We start from the raw sequence: 20,723 nt of genomic DNA, 5'->3' as shown, positions 1-20,723 counted from the left end.
GAAAGATATGGGGGGGAACCAATATAATAGTAATGTTCAGGGGAGAGGTCTATAGGGGGACAGAGCAGTATAATAGTACTGTTCAGGGGGGTCACAGAGATGGGGGGGGACCAGTATAATAGTACTGTTCAGGAGGAGAGGTCACAGAGCTATAGGGGGACAGATGTGGGGGGGACAGGAGGAGATGTGGGGGGAAACCAGTATAATAGTACTGTTCAGGAGGAGAGGTCACAGAGCTATAGGGGGACAGAGATGGGGGAGGGAAACCAGTATAATAGTAATGTTCAGGAGGAGAGTTCACAGAGCTATAGAAGGAGGGGGGAAGGAGGGAAAGAGATGGGTGGGGGGGGGGGCAGTATAATAGTACCGTTCAGGAGGAGAGGTCACAGAGCTAGAGGGAGTGTTTTTAAAATCCTCCCTGACCCATTGGTTCCTCAATTGATCTGTGTGTCAGAATCCCTCTTGTGGAACACTAATTCACAGACAGACTTCAGCTCAGCCAGATAATTACTGTAGACCTCCTACAGGGAGAAGAGGAAATGTAAGTATTACACTCCATCCCCCAGATACTGCAAAATACCTGTCTGTCTGTCTTTCTGTCTGTCTCTGTCTGTCTGTCTGTCTCTGTCTGTCTGTCTGTCTGTCTGTCTGTCTGTCTGTCTGTCTGTCTGTCTGTCTGTCTGTCTGTCTGTCTGTCTGTCTGTCTCTCTATGTCTGTCTGTCTGTCTCTGTCTGTCTCTATGTCTGTCTGTCTCTGTCTGTCTCTATCTCCCTCTCTCTCTCTCTCTCTCTCTCTCTCTCCCTCTCTCTCTCTCTCTCTCTCTCTCTCTCTCTCTCTCTCTCTCTCTCTCTCTCTCTCTCTCTGCAGATTAATGAACTTTCTGCCCACGCAAATTCTCTCGCTCAGTCTCTCACTGCTTCTCTCTCTCTATCTCTGTCTCTCTCTCCTCTCTCTCTCTCTCTCTCTCTCTCTCGCTCTCTTCTGCAGATTAATGAACTTTCTGCCCACGCAAATTTTCTCGCTCAGTCTCTCACTGCTTCTCTCTCTCTCTCTATCTCTGTCTCTCTCTCTCTCTCTCTCTCTCTCTCTCTCTGCCTCTCTCTCTCTCTGCCTCTCTCTCTCTATCTCTGTCTCTCTCTCTATCTCTGTCTCTCTCTCTCTCTCTCTCTCTCTATCTCTGTCTCTCTCTCTCTCTCTCTCTCTCTGTCTCTCTCTCTCTCTCTCTGCCTCTCTCTCTCTCTGCCTCTCTCTATCGCTCTCTGTCTCTCTGCCTCGGGCTTTACTAGCTCCTGTAAAATTGTGCTCTGTTCTCTCACCTCACAGTGTAATCATCCTTGCAGAAGGAGCGCGGGGGAGAGAAGAGACAGGGGGAGAGCGTTGTCTAACTCTGCCACCTCCGGTTCCCTCCATACAGGCAGGCAGACCCGGGGAGGGCAATTAGCTAATAGAATCACCCTGGATGAGACTGAACACTGCAGTTAGTGAGGCCAAGTGCGAGGTGAACAAGGGGTGAGAGGTGAAACAGAGGGAGTGTTTGTGGGCAGCTACACACGTATGCACGTGTACAAACACACACCCATGGTTCAGTAAGCAAAGCATTCTCCACCTTCACAGGCAGACGGTCATTAGTCCACATTAATGTCCGCTACTTTAATAGTTAATATAAAATAAAAATGTTATTGGTCACATACACATGGTTAGCAGATGTTAATGTGAGTGTAGCGAAATGCTTGTGCTTCTAGTTCCGACAGTAATATGCAGTAATATCTAACGAGTAATCTAACAATTTCCACAACAACAACCTAATACACACAAATCTAAAGGGGTGAATGAGAATATGTACATATAAATGTACTGCTCCAAAAAATATAGGGAACACTTAAACAACACAATGTGACTCCAAGTCAATCACACTTCTGTGAAATCACACTGTCCACTTAGGAAGCAACACTAATTGACAATACATTTTACATGCTGTTGTGCAAATGGAATAGACAACAGGTGGGAATTATAGGCAATTAGCAAGACACCCCCAATAAATGAGTGGTTCTGCAGGTGGGGACCACAGACCACTTCTCAGTTCCTATGCTTCCTGGCTGATGTTTTGGTCACTTTTGAATGCTGGTGGTGCTTTCAATCTAGTGGTAGCATGAGACGGAGTCTACAACCCACACAAGTGGCTCAGGTAGTGCAGCTCATCCAGGATGGCACATCAATGCGAGCTGTGGCAAGAAGGTTTGCTGTGTCTGTCAGCGTAGTGTCCAGAGCATGGAGGCGCTACCAGGAGACAGGCCAGTACATCAGGAGACGTGGTGGAGGCCGTAGGAGGGCAACAACCCAGCAGCAGGACTGCTACCTCCGCCTTTGTGCAAGGAGGAGCAGGAGGAGCACTGCCAGAGCCCTGCAAAATGACCTCCAGCAGGCCACAAATGTGCATGTGTCTGCTCAAACGGTCAGAAACAGACTCCATGAGGGTGGTATGAGGGCCCGACGTCCACAGGTGGGGGTTGTGCTTACAGCCCAACACCATGCAGGACGTTTGGCATTTGCCAGAGAACACCAAGATTGGCAAATTCGCCACTGGCGCCCTGTGCTCTTCACAGATGAAAGCAGGTTCACACTGATCACATGTGACAGAGTCTGGAGACGCCGTGGAGAACGTTCTGCTGCCTGCAACATCCTCCAGCATGACCGGTTTGGCGGTGGGTCAGTCATGGTGTGGGGTGGTTTCTTTGGGGGGCTGTACAGCCCTCCATGTGCTCGCCAGAGGTAGCCTGACTGCCATTAGGTACCGAGATGAGATCTTCAGACCCCTTGTGAGACCATATGCTGGTGCGGTTGGCCCTGGGTTCCTCCTAATGCAAGACAATGCTAGACCTCATGTGGCTGGAGTGTGTCAGCAGTTCCTGCAAGAGGAAGGCATTGATGCTATGGACTGGCCCGCCCATTCCCCAGACCTGAATCCAAATGAGCACATCTGGGACATCATGTCTCGCTCCATCCACAGACTGTCCAGGAGTTGGCGGATGCTTTAGTCCAGGTCTGGGAAGAGATCCCTCAGGAGACCATCCGCCACCTCATCAGGAGCATGCCCAGGCGTTGTAGGGAGGTCATACAGGCACGTGGAGGCCACATACACTACTGAGCCTCATTTAGACTTGTTTTAAAGACCTTACATCAAAGTTGGATCAGCCTGTAGTGTGGTTTTCCACTTTAATTTTGAGTGTGACTCCAAATCCAGACCTCCATGGGTTGATAAATTTGATTTCCCTTGATAATTTTTGTGTGATTTGTTGTCAACACATTCAACTATGTGAAGAAAAAAGTATTTAATAAGAATATTTCATTAATTCAGATCGAGGATGTATTTTATTATTACCTTTATTTTTTGGAGCAGTGTATATGGATGAGCGATGCCCGAGCAACATAGGCAAGATGCAATAGATGGTATAAAATACAGTAAATACACATGAGATGAGTAATGTAAGATATGTAAAAAATTATTAAAGCGGCATTATTTAAAGTGACTAGTGATCCATTTATTAGAGTGGTCAGTGATTGGGTCTCCATGTAGGCAGCAGCCTCTCGGAGTTACTGATTGTTTTTTTAGCAAACTGATGGCCTTGAGATAGACGCTGTTTTTCAGTTTCTCGGCCCCAGCTTTGATGCACCTGTACTGACCTCGCCTTCTGGATGATAGCGGGGTGAATAGGCAGTGGCTCGGGTGGTGGTTTTCCTTGATGAACGTTTTGGCCTTCCTGTGACATGAGTTGTTTTAGGTGTCATGGAGGGCAGGTAGTTAGCCCCCGGTGATGCGTTGTGCAGATCGCACCACCCTCTGGAGAGCCTTACGGTTGAGGGCGGTGCAGTTGCCGTACCAGGCGGTGATACAGCCCGACCCGATGCTCTCGATTGTGCATCTGTAAAAGTTTGTGAGTGTTTTTGGTGACAAGCCAAATTTCTTCAGCCTCCTGAGGTTGAGAGGCACTGCTGCGCCTTCCTCACGATGCTGTCTGCGTGGGTGGACCATTTCAGTTTGTCCGTGATGTGTACGCCGAGGAACTTAACACTTTCTACCTTCTCCACCACTGTCCCGTCGATGTGGGTAGGGCGGTGCTCCCTCTGCTGTTTCCTGAAGTCCACGATCATCTCCTTTGTTTTGTTGACGTTGAGTGAGAGGTTATTTTCCTGACACCACACTCCGAGGGCCCTCACCTCCTCCCTGTAGGCCGTCTCGTCGTTGTTGGTAATCAAGCCTACCACTGTAGTGTCGTCTGCAAACTTGATGATTTGAGTTGGAGGCGTGCATGTCCACGCAGTCATGGGTGAACAGGGAGTACAGGAGGGGGCTGAGCACGCACCCTTATGGGGCCCCAGTGTTGAGGGTCAGCAGAGTGGAGATGTTGTTTCACGTATTCACCACCTGGGGGCGGCCTGTCAAAGTCCAGGACCCAGTTGCACAGGGTGGGGTGGAGACCCAGGGCCTTTAGCTTGATGATGAGTTTGGAGGGTACTATGGTGTTGAATGCTGAGCTGTAGTCAATGAACATCATTTTTACATAGGTATTCCTCTTGTCTAGATGGGATAGGGCAGTGTGCAGTATGATGGCGATTGCATCGTCTGTGGACCTGTTAGCTAATTTAATGATTAGCTACTATTACTGTTAGTTACTTTAACGATTAGCTACTATTACTGTTAGCTACTTTAATGATTAGCTAATATTACTTCTTAGCTACCTTAATGATTAGCTACTATTACTGTTAGCTACCTTAATGATTAGCTACTATTACTGTTAGCTACCTTAATGATTAGCTACTATTACTGTTAGCTACCTTAATGATTAACTACTATTACTGTTAGCTACCTTAATGATTAGCTACTATTACTGTTAGCTACCTTAATGATTAGCTACTATTACTGTTAGCTACTTTAATGGTTAATGTTACTGTTAGCTACTTTAATGGTTAATATGACTGTTAGCTACTTTAATGGTTAATATGACTGTTGGCTACTTTAATGGTTAATATTACTGTTGGCTACTTTAATGGTTAATATTACTGTTGGCTACTTTAATGGTTAATATTACTGTTAGCTACTTTAATGGTAATATTACTGGTCTATTTGCCATGGAGGCAAAGGTACCAGGACCACTGAGAGACGGATTGTGTCCCAAGTAGCCCCTATGGGCCATTGTCAAAATCAGCAATCAGGACAAAATGCACCAATCAGGACATTTTATTGGGTAACCGCAGGCTGGAGAGCAGGGATACCCTGAGAGGACTCCATCTCAGCTCCTCCTCTCGTCTCTCTCGCTCTCCTCCTCTCTTCCCTCCTCCTCTCTCTCTAATTTGAGAGCTCTCTCTCCCTCTCGCTTTCTTCCTTGTCCTTAGTGTCCTTGCTCGCCCCTCTGTTTTCTTCCCCCAACCTTCTCTCCCCCTCTATTCTCCTCCTCCCTCTCCCCCTCTCCTCTTTTCCTCTCCTTCTCTCTCCTCCTCCCCTCTCCCCCTCCTCCTTTCCTCTCCTCCTCTCTTCCTTTCATTTCCTCTCATCTATCCCTCTCCCCCCCTCCTCTCTCCTCCTCCTTTCCTCCTTTCCTCTCTTCCTCTCCTCCTCTCTTCCTCTCCTCCTCCCCTCTCTTCCTCCCCTGTCCTCCTCTCCTCCTTCTCTCCTCCTCCCCTGTCCTCCTCTCCTCCTCCCCTCTCTTCCTCTTTTCCTCCCCTGTCCTCCTCTCCTCCCTCTCTTCCTCCCCTCCCTCTTCCTCCCCCTCTCCTCTTCTCTCTTCCTCCCCTCTCCTCCTCCCCTGTCCTCCTCCTCCCGTCTCCTTTTCTATCTTCCTCCCCTGTCCTCCTCTCCTCCTCCACTCCCCCTCTCCTCCTCCCCTCTCCTCTCTTCCTCCCCTCTCCTCTTCTCTCCTTCTCTCCCCTCTCCTCTTCTCTCCTCCTCCCCTCTTCTCTCCTCCTCCTCCCCTCTCCTCCTCTCTTCCTCCCCTCTCCTCCTCCCCTGTCCTCCTCTCCTCCTCCCCTCTCCTCCTCCCCTGTCCTCCTCTCCTCCTCCCCTGTCCTCCTCTCCTCCTCCCCTGTCCTCTCTTCCTCAGCTCTCCTCCTCCCCTCTCCTCTTCTCTCCTCCTCCCCTGTCCTCCTCTCCTCCTCCCCTCTCCAATCCTCCTTCAGCTCTTAATTGTTTCCATTACATATCAATCTGTTGTAGCTGCAGGGAAGGTTGTCTGTTAAATGTGAGGGCTTTTGTAAAATGATCCATTAGGAGTGACAGGGTTCTAATCAGATCCAATCACCAACTTAGACTGCCACCGTATCTGCTGCATTAGGAAAGCTTCATTTTACACAGCCTGTTGGTCGGTGCTAACACACAGATACACACAGATACACACAGCCTGTTGGTCGGTGCTAACACACAGATACACACAGATACACACAGATACACACAGCCTGTTGGTCGGTGCTAACACACAGATACACACAGATACACACAGCCTGTTGGTCGGTGCTAACACACAGATACACACAGATACACACAGCCTGTTGGTTGGTGCCAACACACAGATACACACAGATACACACAGATACACACAGCCTGTTGGTTGGTGCCAACACACAGATACACACAGCCTGTTGGTTGGTGCCAACACACAGATACACACAGCCTGTTGGTGTTGGTTTGGTGCCAACACACAGATACACACAGCCTGTTGGTCGGTGCCAACACACAGATACACACAGATACACACAGCCTGTTGGTTTGGTGCCAACACACAGATACACACAGATACACACACACACAGATATACACACAGCCTGTTGGTTGGTGCCAACACACAGATACACACAGCCTGTTGGTCGGTGCCAGATACACACAGATACACACAGATACACACAGCCTGCCTGTTGGTTGGTGCCAACACACAGTACACACAGCACACAGCCTGTTGGTTGGTGCCAACACACAGATACACACAGCCTGTTGGTGGTGCCAACACACACGATACACACAGCCTGTTGGTTGGTGCCAACACACAGATACACACATACACACAGCCTGTTGGTTGGTGCAACACACACACACAGATACACACAGCCTGTTGGTCGGTGCCAACACACAGATACACACAGATACACACAGCCTGTTGGTTGGTGCCAACACACAGATACACACAGATACACACAGCCTGTTGGTTGGTGCCAACACACAGATACACACAGATACACACAGCCTGTTGGTGGTGGTGCTAACACACAGATACACACAGATACACACAGCCTGTTGGTTGGTGCCAACACACAGATACGGTGCTAACACACAGATACACACAGCCTGTTGGTTGGTGCCAACACACAGATACACACAGATACACACAGCCTGTTGGTTGGTGCCAACACACAGATACACACATACACACAGATACACACAGCCTGTTGGTTGGTGCCAACACACAGATACACACAGCCTGTTGGTCGGTGCCAACACACAGATACACACAGATACACACAGCCTGTTGGTCGGTGCCACACACACAGATACACACAGCCTGTTGGTTGGTGCCAACACACAGATACACACAGCCTGTTGGTTGGTGCCAACACACAGATACACACAGATACACACAGCCTGTTGGTTGGTGCCAACACACAGATACACACATATACACACAGCCTGTTGGTTGGTGCCAACACAGATACACACAGCCTGTTGGTTGGTGCCAACACACAGATACACACAGATACACACAGCCTGTTGGTCGGTGCCAACACACAGATACACACAGATACACACAGCCTGTTGGTTGGTGCTAACACAGATACACACAGATACACACAGATACACACAGCCTGTTGGTCGGTGCTAACACACAGATACACACAGATACACACAGCCGGTGCTAACACACAGATACACACAGCCTGTTGGTCGGTGCTACACACACAGATACACACAGATACACACAGCCTGTTGGTTGGTGCCAACACACTGATACACACAGATACACACAGCCTGTTGGTCGGTGCACACAGAACACACAGATACACACAGCCTGTTGGTCGGTGCTAACACACAGATACACACAGATACACACAGCCTGTTGGTTGGTGCACAGATACACACAGATACACACAGATACACACAGATACACACAGCCTGTTGGTTGGTGCCAACACACAGATACACACAGATACACACAGCCTGTTGGTTGGTGCCAACACACAGATACACACAGCCTGTTGGTCGGTGCCAACACACAGATACACACAGATACACACAGCCTGTTGGTTGGTGCCAACACACAGATACACACACACAGCCTGTTGGTCGGTGCCAACACACAGATACACACAGATACACACACACACAGATACACACAGCCTGTTGGTTGGTGCCACACAGATACACACAGATACACACAGCCTGTTGGTTGGTGCACAGATACACACAGATACACACAGCCTGTTGGTGGTGCCAACACACAGATACACACAGATACACACAGCCTGTTGGTCGGTGCCAACACACAGATACACACACAGATACACACAGCCTGTTGGTTGGTGCCAACACACAGATACACACAGATACACACAGCCTGTTGGTTGGTGCCAACACACAGATACACACAGCCTGTTGGTTGGTGCCAACACACAGATACACACAGATACACACAGCCTGTTGGTCGGTGCCAACACACAGATACACACAGATACACACAGCCTGTTGGTTGGTGCCAACACACAGATACACACATATACACACAGCCTGTTGGTCGGTGCTAACACACAGATACACACAGATACACACAGCCTGTTGGTCGGTGCTAACACACAGATACACACAGATACACACAGCCTGTTGGTCTAACACACAGATACACACAGATACACACAGCCTGTTGGTTGGTGCCAACACACAGATACACACAGATACACACAGCCTGTTGGTCGGTGCCAGAACACACAGATACACACACACACAGATACACACAGCCTGTTGGTTGGTGCCAGAACACACAGATGCCAACACACACAGCCTGTTGGTTGGTGCCAACACACAGATACACACAGATACACACAGCCTGTTGGTTGGTGCCACACACACAGATACACACACACAGATACACACAGTCTGTTGGTTGGTGCCAGATACACACAGATACACACAGCCTGTTGGTTGGTGCCAACACACATATACACACAGATACACACAGTCTGTTGGTTGGTGCACAGAACACACAGATACACAAAGCCTGTTGGTTGGTGCCAACACACAGATACACACAGCCTGTTGGTTGGTGCCAACACACAGATACACACAGCCTGTTGGTCGGTGCCAACACACAGATACACACAGATACACACAGCCTGTTGGTTGGTGCCAACACACAGATACAGTGGGGCAAACAAGTATTTAGTCAGCCACCAATTGTGCAAGTTCTCCCACTTAAAAAGATGAGACCTGAAATGTTCATCATAGGTACACTTCAACTATGACAGACAAAATGAGAGAGAAAAAAATCCAGAAAATCACATCGAAGGATTTTTTAATGAATTTATTTGCAAATTATGGTGGAAAATAAGTATTTGGTCAATAACAAAAGTTTATCTCAATACTTTGTTATATACCCTTTGTTGGCAATGACAGAGGTCAAACGTTTTCTCTAAGTCCTCACAAGGTTTTCACACACTGTTGCTGGTATTTTGGTCCATTCCTCCATGCAGATCTCCTCTAGAACAGTGATGTTTTGGGGCTGTTGCTGGGCAACATGGACTTTCAAGTCCCTCCAAAGATTTTCTATGGGGTTGAGATCTGGAGACTGGCTAGGCCACTCCAGGACCTTGAAATGCTTCTTACGAAGCCACTCCTTCGTGGCCCGGGCGGTGTGTTTGGGATCATTGCCATGCTGAAAGACCCAGCCACGTTTCATATTCAATGCCCTTGCTGATGGTAGGCTTTGTTACTTTGGTCCCAGCTCTCTGCAGGTCATTCACTAGGTTCCCCAGTGTGGTTCTGGTATTTTTGATCACTGTTCTCGTGATCATTTTGACCCCACGGGGGAGATCTTGTGTGGAGACCCAGATCGAGGGAGATTATCGGTGGTCTTGTATGTCTTCCATTTCCTAATAATTGCTCCCACAGTAGATTTCTTCAAACCAAGCTGCTTACCTATTGCAGATTCAGTCTTCCCTGCCTTGTGCAGGTCTACAATTTTGTTTCTGGTGTCCTTTGACAGCTCTTTGGTCTTGGCCATAGTGGAGTTTGGATTGTGACTGTTTGAGGTTGTGGACAGGTGTATTTTATACTGATAACAAGTTCAAACAGGTGCCATTAATACAGGTAACGAGTGGAGGACAGAGGAGCCTCCTAAAGAAGAAGTTACAGGTCTGTGAGAGCCAGAAATCTTGCTTGTTTGTAGGTGACCAAATACTTATTTTCTACCATAATTTGCAAATAAATTCATTAAAAATCCCACAATGTGATTTTCTGGATTTTTTTTTCTCATTTTGTCTGTCATAGTTGAAGTGTACCTATGATGAACATTACAGGCCTCTCTCATCTTTTTAAGTGGGAGAATTTGCACAATTGGTGGCTGACTAAATACTTTTTTGCCCCACTGTACACACAGCCTGTTGGTTGATGCTACCACACTACCCCTGCCCATTCATTTCACTGAGGGGCCTCTACCCCTGCCCATTTGTATCACTGAGGGGCCTCTACCTAAAATGACCTCTATCTGCATTCAGCTGGCCTCACAGGACCTATATCTACATTCAGCTGGCCTCACAGGACCTCTAACTACATTCAGCTGGCCTCAAAGGACCTCTATCTACATTCAGCTGGCCTCAAGAGATCTCTATCTACATTCAGCTGGCCTCATTGCACCTCTATCTACATTCAGCTGGCCTCAAAGTACCTCTATCTACATTCAGCTGGCCTCAAGGAACCTCTATCTACATTCAGCTGGCCTCAAGGAACCTCTATCTACATTCAGAAATAGAACACACACATCCTGTATCTGCGTTCAGAAACACATGACCGCTTCCCAGCGCTGATAAAATGCATGAATTAACATGGTGCGCTTTGCTCGCTTTCCTCTAGCCAGACCATCCACGGCCCCTCCTGGGGGGGGTCCTCTTCCTCTAGCCAGACCATCCACAGCCCCTCCTGGGGGTGGGGGGTCCTCTTCCTCTAGCCAGACCACGGCCCCCTCCTGGGGGTCCTCTTCCAGCCAGACCATCCACAGCCCCTCCTGGGGGTGGGGGAGGGGGTCCTCTTCCTCTAGCCAGACCATCCACGGCCCCTCCTCGGGGGGGGTTCCTCTAGCCAGACCATCCACGGCCCCCTTCGGGTGGGGGGTTCCTCTAGCCAGACCATCCACGGCCCCTCCTCGGGGGGTTCCAAACCAAAATTATTCTGGAAAAAATTGCAACCAGAAAGAAATCCCTCTCCAGATGAATATTGAACTAGCGAGTCCATGTTGTTTGAAGCAGTGGCGTCTCCAGTGGCAGGCAGGGCCTCTGACTAATCCAGCAGAACGTTAAGGTTAGCGGACCGATGGACACGCAGGGCTGGGTCTCACTGGTAGCTAGCCTAGTGGTACACAGCATGCTGACTAACTGACACACACACACACAACTGACTGACTGGTCAGCTAGCCAAGCATTACTAAGGAAGGTCAGAGTAGGCTGAGAGCAGTTGGTATTGTGTGTGTGTGTGTGTGTGTGTGTGTGTGTGTGAGGGGTAAACCCACTGCTGAGAGAGGCAGAGTACATTAACAATGTGTGAGAGGATACAGACACACACACAGCATGTAAGAGGCTACACGCAGTTTCTCTGTCACGCTCTTCAACTCTCTACACATCTCCTTTTACTAAATAAAGTAAAGTTTGACTCCAAGATAAAAGGCTGGGTAGATGTATAGTACAGCTTCCCAGCATGGCCAAAATACCACACACACACACACAGAGCAGGACGACAGAGCCATAACCCCCCTCCCCCCAACCACCCACAGACACACACAAAGCAGATTGACACAGCCTCAGTCAGGCTGTAGACTGTAGGCCATAGACTGTGGGCCGTAGACTGTGGGCCGTAGACTGTGGGCCGTAGACTGTGGGCCGTAGCCTGTGGGCCGTAGCCTGTGGGCCGTAGCCTGTGGGCCGTAGACTGTGGGCCGTAGCCTGTGGGCCGTAGCCTGTGGGGTAGCCTGTGGGCCGTAGCCTGTGGGCCGTAGCCTGTGGGCCGTAGGCCTGTGGGCCGTAGACTGTGGGCCGTAGCCTGTGGGCCGTATAGGCCGTGGAAAAAAAATCCAGCCTGTTGGCTGTGGGCCGTAGGCCGTAGACCGTAGGCCGTAGACTGTAGGCCGTAGACTGTAGGCCGTAGCCTATAGGCCGTAGCCTGTTGGCTGTGGGCCGTAGCCTGTAGACTGTGAGCCCTAACCTGTAGGCCGTAGCCTGTAGGCCGTAGCCTGTAGGCCGTAGCCTGTTGGCCGTAGCCTGTTGGCCGTAGCCTGTTGGCCGTAGCCTGTTGGCTGTAGGCCGTAGCCTGTTGGCTGTAGGCCGTAGCCTGTTGGCCGTAGGCCGTAGCCTGTTGGCCGTGTAGGCCGTAGCCTGTTGGCCGTAGGCCGTAGCCTGTTGGCCGTAGCCTGTAGCCTGTAGGCCGTAGCCTGTAGACTGTAGGCCGTAGCCTGTAGGCCGTAGCCTGTTGGCTGTAGGCCGTAGCCTGTTGGCTGTAGGCCGTAGCCTGTTGGCTGTAGGCCGTAGCCTGTTGGCTGTAGCCTGTAGGCCATAGCCTGTTGGCTGTAGGCCGTAGCCTGTTGGCTGTAGGCCGTAGCCTGTAGGCCATAGCCTGTTGGCTGTAGGCCGTAGGCTGTAGGCCGTAGCCTGTAGGCCGTAGCCTGTAGGCCGTAGACTGTAGGCCGTAGCCTGTTGGCTGTAGGCCGTAGCCTGTTGGCTGTAGGCCGTAGCCTGTAGACTGTAGGCCGTAGCCTGTAGGCCGTAGCCTGTAGGCCGTAGCCTGTAGACTGTAGACTGACAGAAAAGGAGAAATCACAGCACCATGCAGATATATACTGTATTAGTTTTACACACAGACAAGTGGAGAATCCATGCTGTTAATCCAGCCTTCCAGCTCCAACTGTAGTTGAGTCTACTTTCTTTACTGTAGTTGAGTCTACTTTCTTTACTGTAGTTGAGTCTACTTTCTTTACTGTAGTTGAGGCTACTTTCTTTACTGTTGTTGAGTCTACTTTCTTTACTGTAGTTGAGTAATTTCTTTACTGTAGTTGAGTCTACTTTCTTTACTGTAGTTGAGGCTACTTTCTTTACTGCAGTTGTCTACTTTCTTTACTGTAGTTGAGTCTACTTTCTTTACTGTAGTTGTCTACTTTCTTTACTGTAGGTGTCTACTTTCTTTACTGTAGTTGAGTCTACTTTCTTTACTGTAGTTGAGTCTACTTTCTTTACTGTAGTTGAGTCTACTTTCTTTACTGTAGTTGAGTCTACTTTCTTTACTGTAGTTGAGGCTACTTTCTTTACTGCAGTTGTCTACTTTCTTTACTGCAGTTGTCTACTTTCTTTACTGTAGTTGAGTCTACTTTCTTTACTGTAGTTGTGTCTACTTTCTTTACTGTAGTTGAGTCTACTTTCTTTACTGTAGTTGAGGCTACTTTCTTTACTGTAGTTGTCTACTTTCTTTACCGTAGTTTAGTCTACCTTCGTTACTGTAGTTGTCTACTTTCTTTACTGAGTAGTCGAGTCTACTTTCTTTACTGAGTAGTCGAGTCTACTTTCTTTACTGAGTAGTCGAGTCTACTTTCTTTACTGAGTAGTCGAGTCTACTTTCTTTACTGAGTAGTCGAGTCTACTTTCTTTACTGAGTAGTCGAGTCTACTATCTTTACTGTAGTCGAGTCTACATTCTTTACTGCAATTGAGTCTACTTTCTTTACTGTAGTAGAGTCTACTTTACTGTAGTTAAATATACTTTACTGCAGTTGTCTAGTTATTTTACTGTAGTTGAATCTACGTACTTTACTGCAATTGAGTTTAATTTAGTTTAGCTCTGTACTTGCCTGTGGTTGTCTACTTACTTTACTGCTAGTTAATCTACTTACTTTACTGCAGTTGAAGCTACTTATTTCTCTCAAATGTTTTGTACAAATATGTTTACATCCCTGTTAGTGAGCATTTCTCCTTTGCCAAGATAATCCATCCACCTGACATGTGTGGCATATCAAGAAGCTGATTAAACAGCACGATCAATACACAGGTGCACCTTGTGCTGGGGACAATAAGAGGCCACTCTAAAATGTGCACTTTTGTCACACAACACAATACCACAGATGTCTCAAGTTTTGACGGAGCGTGAAATTGGCATGGTGACTGAAGGATTGTCCAGCAGAACTGTTGCCAGAAAATTGAATGTTAATTTCTCTACCATAAACCGCCTCCATCATTTTAGAGAATTTGGCAGTATGTCCAACCGGCATCACAACCCGAGACCACGTGTAACCACTCCAGCTCAGGACCTCCACACCCGGCTTCTTCAACTGGACAGCTGATGAAACTGAGGAGTATTTATGTCTGTAATAAAGCCCTTTTGTTGGTGGAAAAATGCCCAGTCATGTGTAATCCATAGATAAGGGTCTAATGAATTCATTTCAATTGACTGATTTCCTAATATGAACTCAAACTCAGTAAAATCTTTGAAATTGTTGCATGTTGTGTTTTATATTTTTTGTTCAGAATAAATCTAGAGAGGGACATGGAAAAATAGACTATTATAAAACGGGCTGTTTTCAAGGTGTGCTGTGTTTCCCAACACAGGTACACTTATGCCTGTTAATAATTCCATTTCAATTATCACTGAGATCATCATGTTCATGTAGCTGTCTGAATCGTCTCCTGTATTTACCTCAACTCTCACATTATTTCTCCTAGCTTCCAACCTAGCATTTAGTTTGTTACAGCAGGGGTTAATATAAGCCTTCCTGTTTGCCTGTCCGACCTTGAAAACCATGTTTCCCTCTTGAATTGCGATCTCCCCTGGAGCCTCTACCACCATCTCCCCTGGAGACACTACCACCATCTCCCCTGGAGCCTCTACCACCATCTCCCCTGGAGCCTCTACCACCATCTCCCCTGGATCCTCTACCACCACCTCCCCTGGATCCTCTACCACCACCTCCCCTGGATCCTCTACCACCACCTCCCCTGGATCCTCTACCACCACCTCCCCTGGATCCTCTACCACCACCTCCCCTGGATCCTCTACCACCACCTCCCCTGGATCCTCTACCACCACCTCCCCTGGAGCCTCTACTAACGTCTCCCCTGGATCCTCTACCACCATCTTCCCTGGATCCTCTACCACCACCTTCCCTGGATCCTCTACCACCACCTTCCCTGGATCCTCTACCACCACCTTCCCTGGATCCTCTACCACCACCTTCCCTGGATCCTCTACCACCACCTCCCCTGGAGCCTCTACTAACGTCTCCCCTGGATCCTCTACTACCGTCTCCACTCTCTCTTACCTGCGACTGTTTTCATTATAGAGCAGTGCTTCTCTGACCTTATTGCTATTACGCTACAGCATCACAGCAGACAGAGACACAGCCTCAACACAAATCATGCCACAAGGGCCACTGAAATAAAAATAACGTGAGAATGTGATGAAGCAAGCTGGTGTTGTGTGGACAGACCGTTGAGCTCTCTGGTGAACAGTAACCCTCCAAAGTCAATGGAGGGTTAGCAATGAAGATATTCCACTCAGGTGGTACTTCTACTCTGTCTCTGCCATGCTGAGAGAGAGAGAGAGAGAGATCTCGAATCCCAGTCTCCACCCTTCCTACTGTAGACCTATTGTAATCTTTGTGTATTACGAAGCTGTATTCAGTAATTCTACTTGTCTTATGTTGACGTCTAGATTCTGAAGGAGTTAGCAGACGAGGCCTGGGACATGGGTAACATTGTCTACACTCTGACAAACAGACGATACGGAGAGAACTGCATCGCGTACGCAGAGAGCCACGACCAGGTAACACAACCAGCCCATCATCACAACTCTTTATTCGTTCATTTAACACGGTTCTAGGTCTCTCTCTAGTGAACCGGACCGCATATGGCACCCTGGAGACAGTGGTTCCATCCTCCGTCTCTCCACTTCCTTTCTGTACTGTCCCTCTAGTCCAGGGGTGGTTAACCCCCTCTTTAACATGATTGGTGTCACACTTTTTCTCCAATCCCTAACAAACACAGCTGATTTAATCAAATGTCATTCTGAACTGAAGATTATGATTAGGTGATTATTGGAGTCAGGGGTGTTAGCTGAGGCCTGGTGCAAAACTGTGACACCTGTCAGGCCCTGGAGGACTTCAGTTGACCTATCTCCACATCTACATTAAGGCTTGGGGGACTAGCACAGTTCTATCTCCACATCTACATTAAGGGTTGGGGGGCTAGGACAGTTCTATCTCCACATCTACATCAAGGGTTGGGGGGCTAGGACAGTTCTATCTCTAGGACAGTTCTATCTCCACATCTACATCAAGGGTTGGGGGCTAGGACAGTTCTATCTCTAGGACAGTTCTATCTCTAGGACAGTTCTATCTCCACATCTACATTAAGGGTTGGGGGCTAGGACAGTTCTATCTCCACATCTACATCAAGAGTTGGGGGCTAGGACAGTTCTATCTCTAGTACAGTTCTATCTCTAGGACAGTTCTATCTCTAGGACAGTTCTATCTCCACATCTACAGGGTTGGGGGCTAGGACAGTTCTATCTCTAGTACAGTTCTATCTCTAGGACAGTTCTATCTCCACATCTACATTAAGGGTTGTGGGCTAGGACAGTTCTATCTCCACATCTACATTAAGGGTTGGGGGCTAGGACAGTTCTATCTCCACATCTACATCAAGGGTTGGGGGCTAGGACAGTTCTATCTCCACATCTACATTAAGGGTTGGGGGCTAGGACAGTTCTATCTCCACATCTACATTAAGGGTTGGGGGCTAGGACAGTTCTATCTCCACATCTACATTAAGGGTTGGGGGCTAGTACAGTTCTATCTCTAGGACAGTTCTATCTCCACATCTACATTAAGGGTTTGGGGGCTGCGACAGTTCTATCTCCACATCTACATCAAGGGTTAGGGGGCTAGGACAGTTCTATCTCTAGGACAGTTCTATCTCTAGGACAGTTCTATCTCCACATCTACATTAAGGGTTGGGGGCTAGGACAGTTCTATCTCCACATCTACATCAAGAGTTGGGGGCTAGGACAGTTCTATCTCTAGTACAGTTCTATCTCTAGGACAGTTCTATCTCTAGGACAGTTCTATCTCTAGGACAGTTCTATCTCCACATCTACATTAAGGGTTGGGGGCTAGGACAGTTCTATCTCTAGTACAGTTCTATCTCTACATCTCATTAAGGGTTGATGGCTAGGACAGTTCTATCTCCACATCTACATCAAGGGTTGGGGGCTAGGACAGTTCTATCTCCACATCTACATCAAGGGTTGGGGGCTAGGACAGTTCTATCTCCACATCTACATTAAGGGTTGGGGGCTAGGACAGGGGGCTAGTACAGTTCTATCTCTAGGACAGTTCTATCTCCACATCTACATTAAGGGTTGGGGGCTGGGACAGTTCTATCTCCACATCTACATTAAGGCTTGGGAGGCTAGGACAGTTCTATCTGCATTTTTGTCCACATTGAGTTCCTTAAATGGCCTTGTTCTGTTCAATGTTCTCCTCCTAATAAAATACTTTAATGACACCATTCGGCACTTTAAAGACAATTTATATCCGAATAATTTGTTTGTAGATAGAGCCTTATTAGTCCCAAGCTCTCGATTTGTGTCTGTCAATAACATGTGTATGTACCTCATAACAGGCATATGTGTCTAGTCCGTGGTAGGTGATAAGTCCCTGTCCTTCTGGTTAATGGATAAAGAGATGTACACCAACATGAGTTCTCTGATCTGTTTATCGATCTCTCTCTCTCTATGGGAGGCAAAAGTATGTGGACACACCTGCAAATTAGTGGATTCTGCTATTTCAGCCACACTCCTTGTCGACGGGTGTATAAAATCGAGCACTCCTCCGTGCAATCTCCATAGACAAACATTGGCAGTAGAATGGGCTTACTGAAGAGCTCAATGACTTTCAACGTGGCACTGCCATAGGATGCCACCTTTTCAACAAGTCAGTTCGCCAAATTGCAGCCCTGATAGAGCTGCCCCGGTCAACTGTAAGTGCTGTTATTGTGAAGTGGAAACATCTAGGAGCAACAACGGCTCAGCCCCGAAGTGGTAGGCCACACAAGATCACAGAACGGGACCGTCGAGTGCTGAAGCATTTAGCGCAAAAAAAATATCTGTCCTCGGTTGCAACACTCACTACCGAGTTTCAAACTGCCTCTGGAAGCAATGTCAGCGCAATAACTGTTAGTTGGGAGCTTCATGAAATGGGTTTCCATGGCCGAGCAACTGCACACAAGCCTAAGATCACCAAGCGTCGGCTGGAGTGGTGTAAAGCTCGCCGACATTGGACTCTGGAGCAGTGGAAACGCGTTCTCTGGAGTGATGAACCACACTTCACCATCTGGCAGTCCGACTGACCAATCTGGGGTTTGGCGGATGCCAGGAGAACAGTACCTGCCTGAATGCGTAGTGCCAACTGTAAAGTTTGGTGGACGAGGAACTGTGGTCTGGGGCTGTTTTTCATGGTTCGGTCCCTTAGTTCCAGTGAAGGGAAATCTTAAACGCTACAGCATACATTGACATTCTAGAAAATTCTGTGCTTCCAACTTTGTGGCAACAGTTTGGGGAAGGCCCTTTCCTGTTTCAGCATGACAATGCCACTGTGCACAAAGCAATGTTCGTACAGAAATGGTTTGTTGAGATCAGTGTGGAAGAACTTGACTGGCTTGCTCAGAGCCCTGACCTCAACCGGCTGGATGTGATACAGCCTGGATTCGAACCAGGGACTGTAGTGACACCTCTTGCACTGACAATGCAGTGCCTTAGACCGCTACACCACTCAGAAGCACTGTTGCCAACCGTTAGTCAAGTTTTGGGAAAATTGTGTTTGACCAGATACAATGCTATTTTACAGTAAACAAATTTACAACAAACTTTCAGCACGCTTCTAGGGAAGGACATTCAACAAGCACAGCACTTACACAAATGACTGATGATTGGCTGAGAGAAATTGATGATAAAAAGATTATAGGGGCTGGTTTGTTAGACTTCAGTGCGGCTTTTGACATTATCGATCATAGTCTGCTGCTAGGAAAACATTTGTTTAATGGCACATGTGTTCTGGCTTTACACCCCCTGCTATAATGTGGATGAAGAGTTACCTGTCTAACAGAACACAGAGGGTGTTCTGGCTTTACACCCCCTGCTATAATGTGGATAAAGAGTTACCTGTCTAACAGAACACAGAGGGTGTTCTGGCTTTACACCCCCTGCTATAATGTGGATAAAGAGTTACCTGTCTAACAGAACACAGAGGGTGTTCTGGCTTTACACCCCCTGCTATAATGTGGATGAAGAGTTACCTGTCTAACAGAACACAGAGGGTGTTCTGGCTTTACACCCCCTGCTATAATGTGGATGAAGAGTTACCTGTCTAACAGAACACAGAGGGTGTTCTTTAATGGAAGCCTCTCCAACATCATCCATGTAGAATCAGGAATTCCCCATGGCAGCTGTGTTTGCAACCTTTACCAACGACAGGCCACTGGCTTTAAATAAAGACAGTGTGTCTATGTATGCGGATAACTCAACACTATACGCGTCAGCTACTACAGCGACTGAAATGACTGCAACACTTAACAGAGAGCTAATTTCATAATGGGTGGCAAGGAATAAGTTAGTCCTAAATATTTCAAAAACTAAAATCTATGTATTTGGGACAAATCATTCACTTAACCTGAATTAAATCTTGTAATAAATAATGTTGAAATTTAGCAAGTTGAGATGACTAAACAGCCCTAGTTTCTACCTTCTTAACAACACTATCAACAAGGCAGCTCCTACAGGCCCTAGTTTCTACCTTCTTAAAAACACTATCAACAAGTCAGGTCCTACAGGCTCTAGTTTCTACCTTCTTAACAACACTATCAACAAGGCAGGTCCTACAGACTCTAGTTTTGTCGCACCTGGACTACTGTTCAGTCGTGTGGTCAGGTGCCACAAAAAGGGACCCCCGAAAATTGCAATTGGCTCAGAACAGGGCAGCACAGCTGGCCCTTGGATGTACACAGAGAGCTAACATTAATAATATGCATGTCAATCTCTCCTGGTTGAAAGTGGAGGAGAGAATGATTTCATCACTAATTGTGTTTGTGAGAGGTTTTGACATGTTGAATGAACCGAGCTGTCTGTTTGAACTACTGGTACACAGCTCGGACACCCCATGCATACCCCACAAGACATGCCACCAGAAGTCTCTTCACAGTCCCCAAGTCCAGAACAGACTATGGGAGGCGCACAGTACTACATAGAGACATGACCACATGGAACTCTATTCCACAGTACTACATAGTGCCATGACTACATGGAACTCTATTCCACAGTACTACATAGTGCCATGACTACATGGAACTCTATTCCACAGTACTACATAGTGCCATGACTACATGGAACTCTATTCCACAGTACTACATAGTGCCATGACCACATGGAACTCTATTCCACAGTACTACAT

The 20,723-nt window shown here is 47.7% G+C and overlaps 1 protein-coding gene across 1 annotated transcript in view; it reads left to right on the top strand.

The window, feature by feature from the left end:
* gbe1b (glucan (1,4-alpha-), branching enzyme 1b) overlaps positions 1-20,723 on the top strand; it is a 376,893-nt gene that overhangs the window by 168,962 nt on the left and 187,208 nt on the right. Inside the window, exon 11 of the mRNA XM_042296507.1 lies at positions 15,932-16,042. Within this exon, the coding sequence (XP_042152441.1) occupies positions 15,932-16,042 (111 nt within the window). The remainder of the gene's footprint in view (positions 1-15,931; positions 16,043-20,723) is intronic.

This window comes from Oncorhynchus tshawytscha, linkage group LG13 (assembly GCF_018296145.1).
Source record: "Oncorhynchus tshawytscha isolate Ot180627B linkage group LG13, Otsh_v2.0, whole genome shotgun sequence".
Taxonomy (NCBI): domain Eukaryota; kingdom Metazoa; phylum Chordata; class Actinopteri; order Salmoniformes; family Salmonidae; genus Oncorhynchus; species Oncorhynchus tshawytscha.
This window is presented reverse-complemented; position numbering and strand designations above follow the sequence as displayed.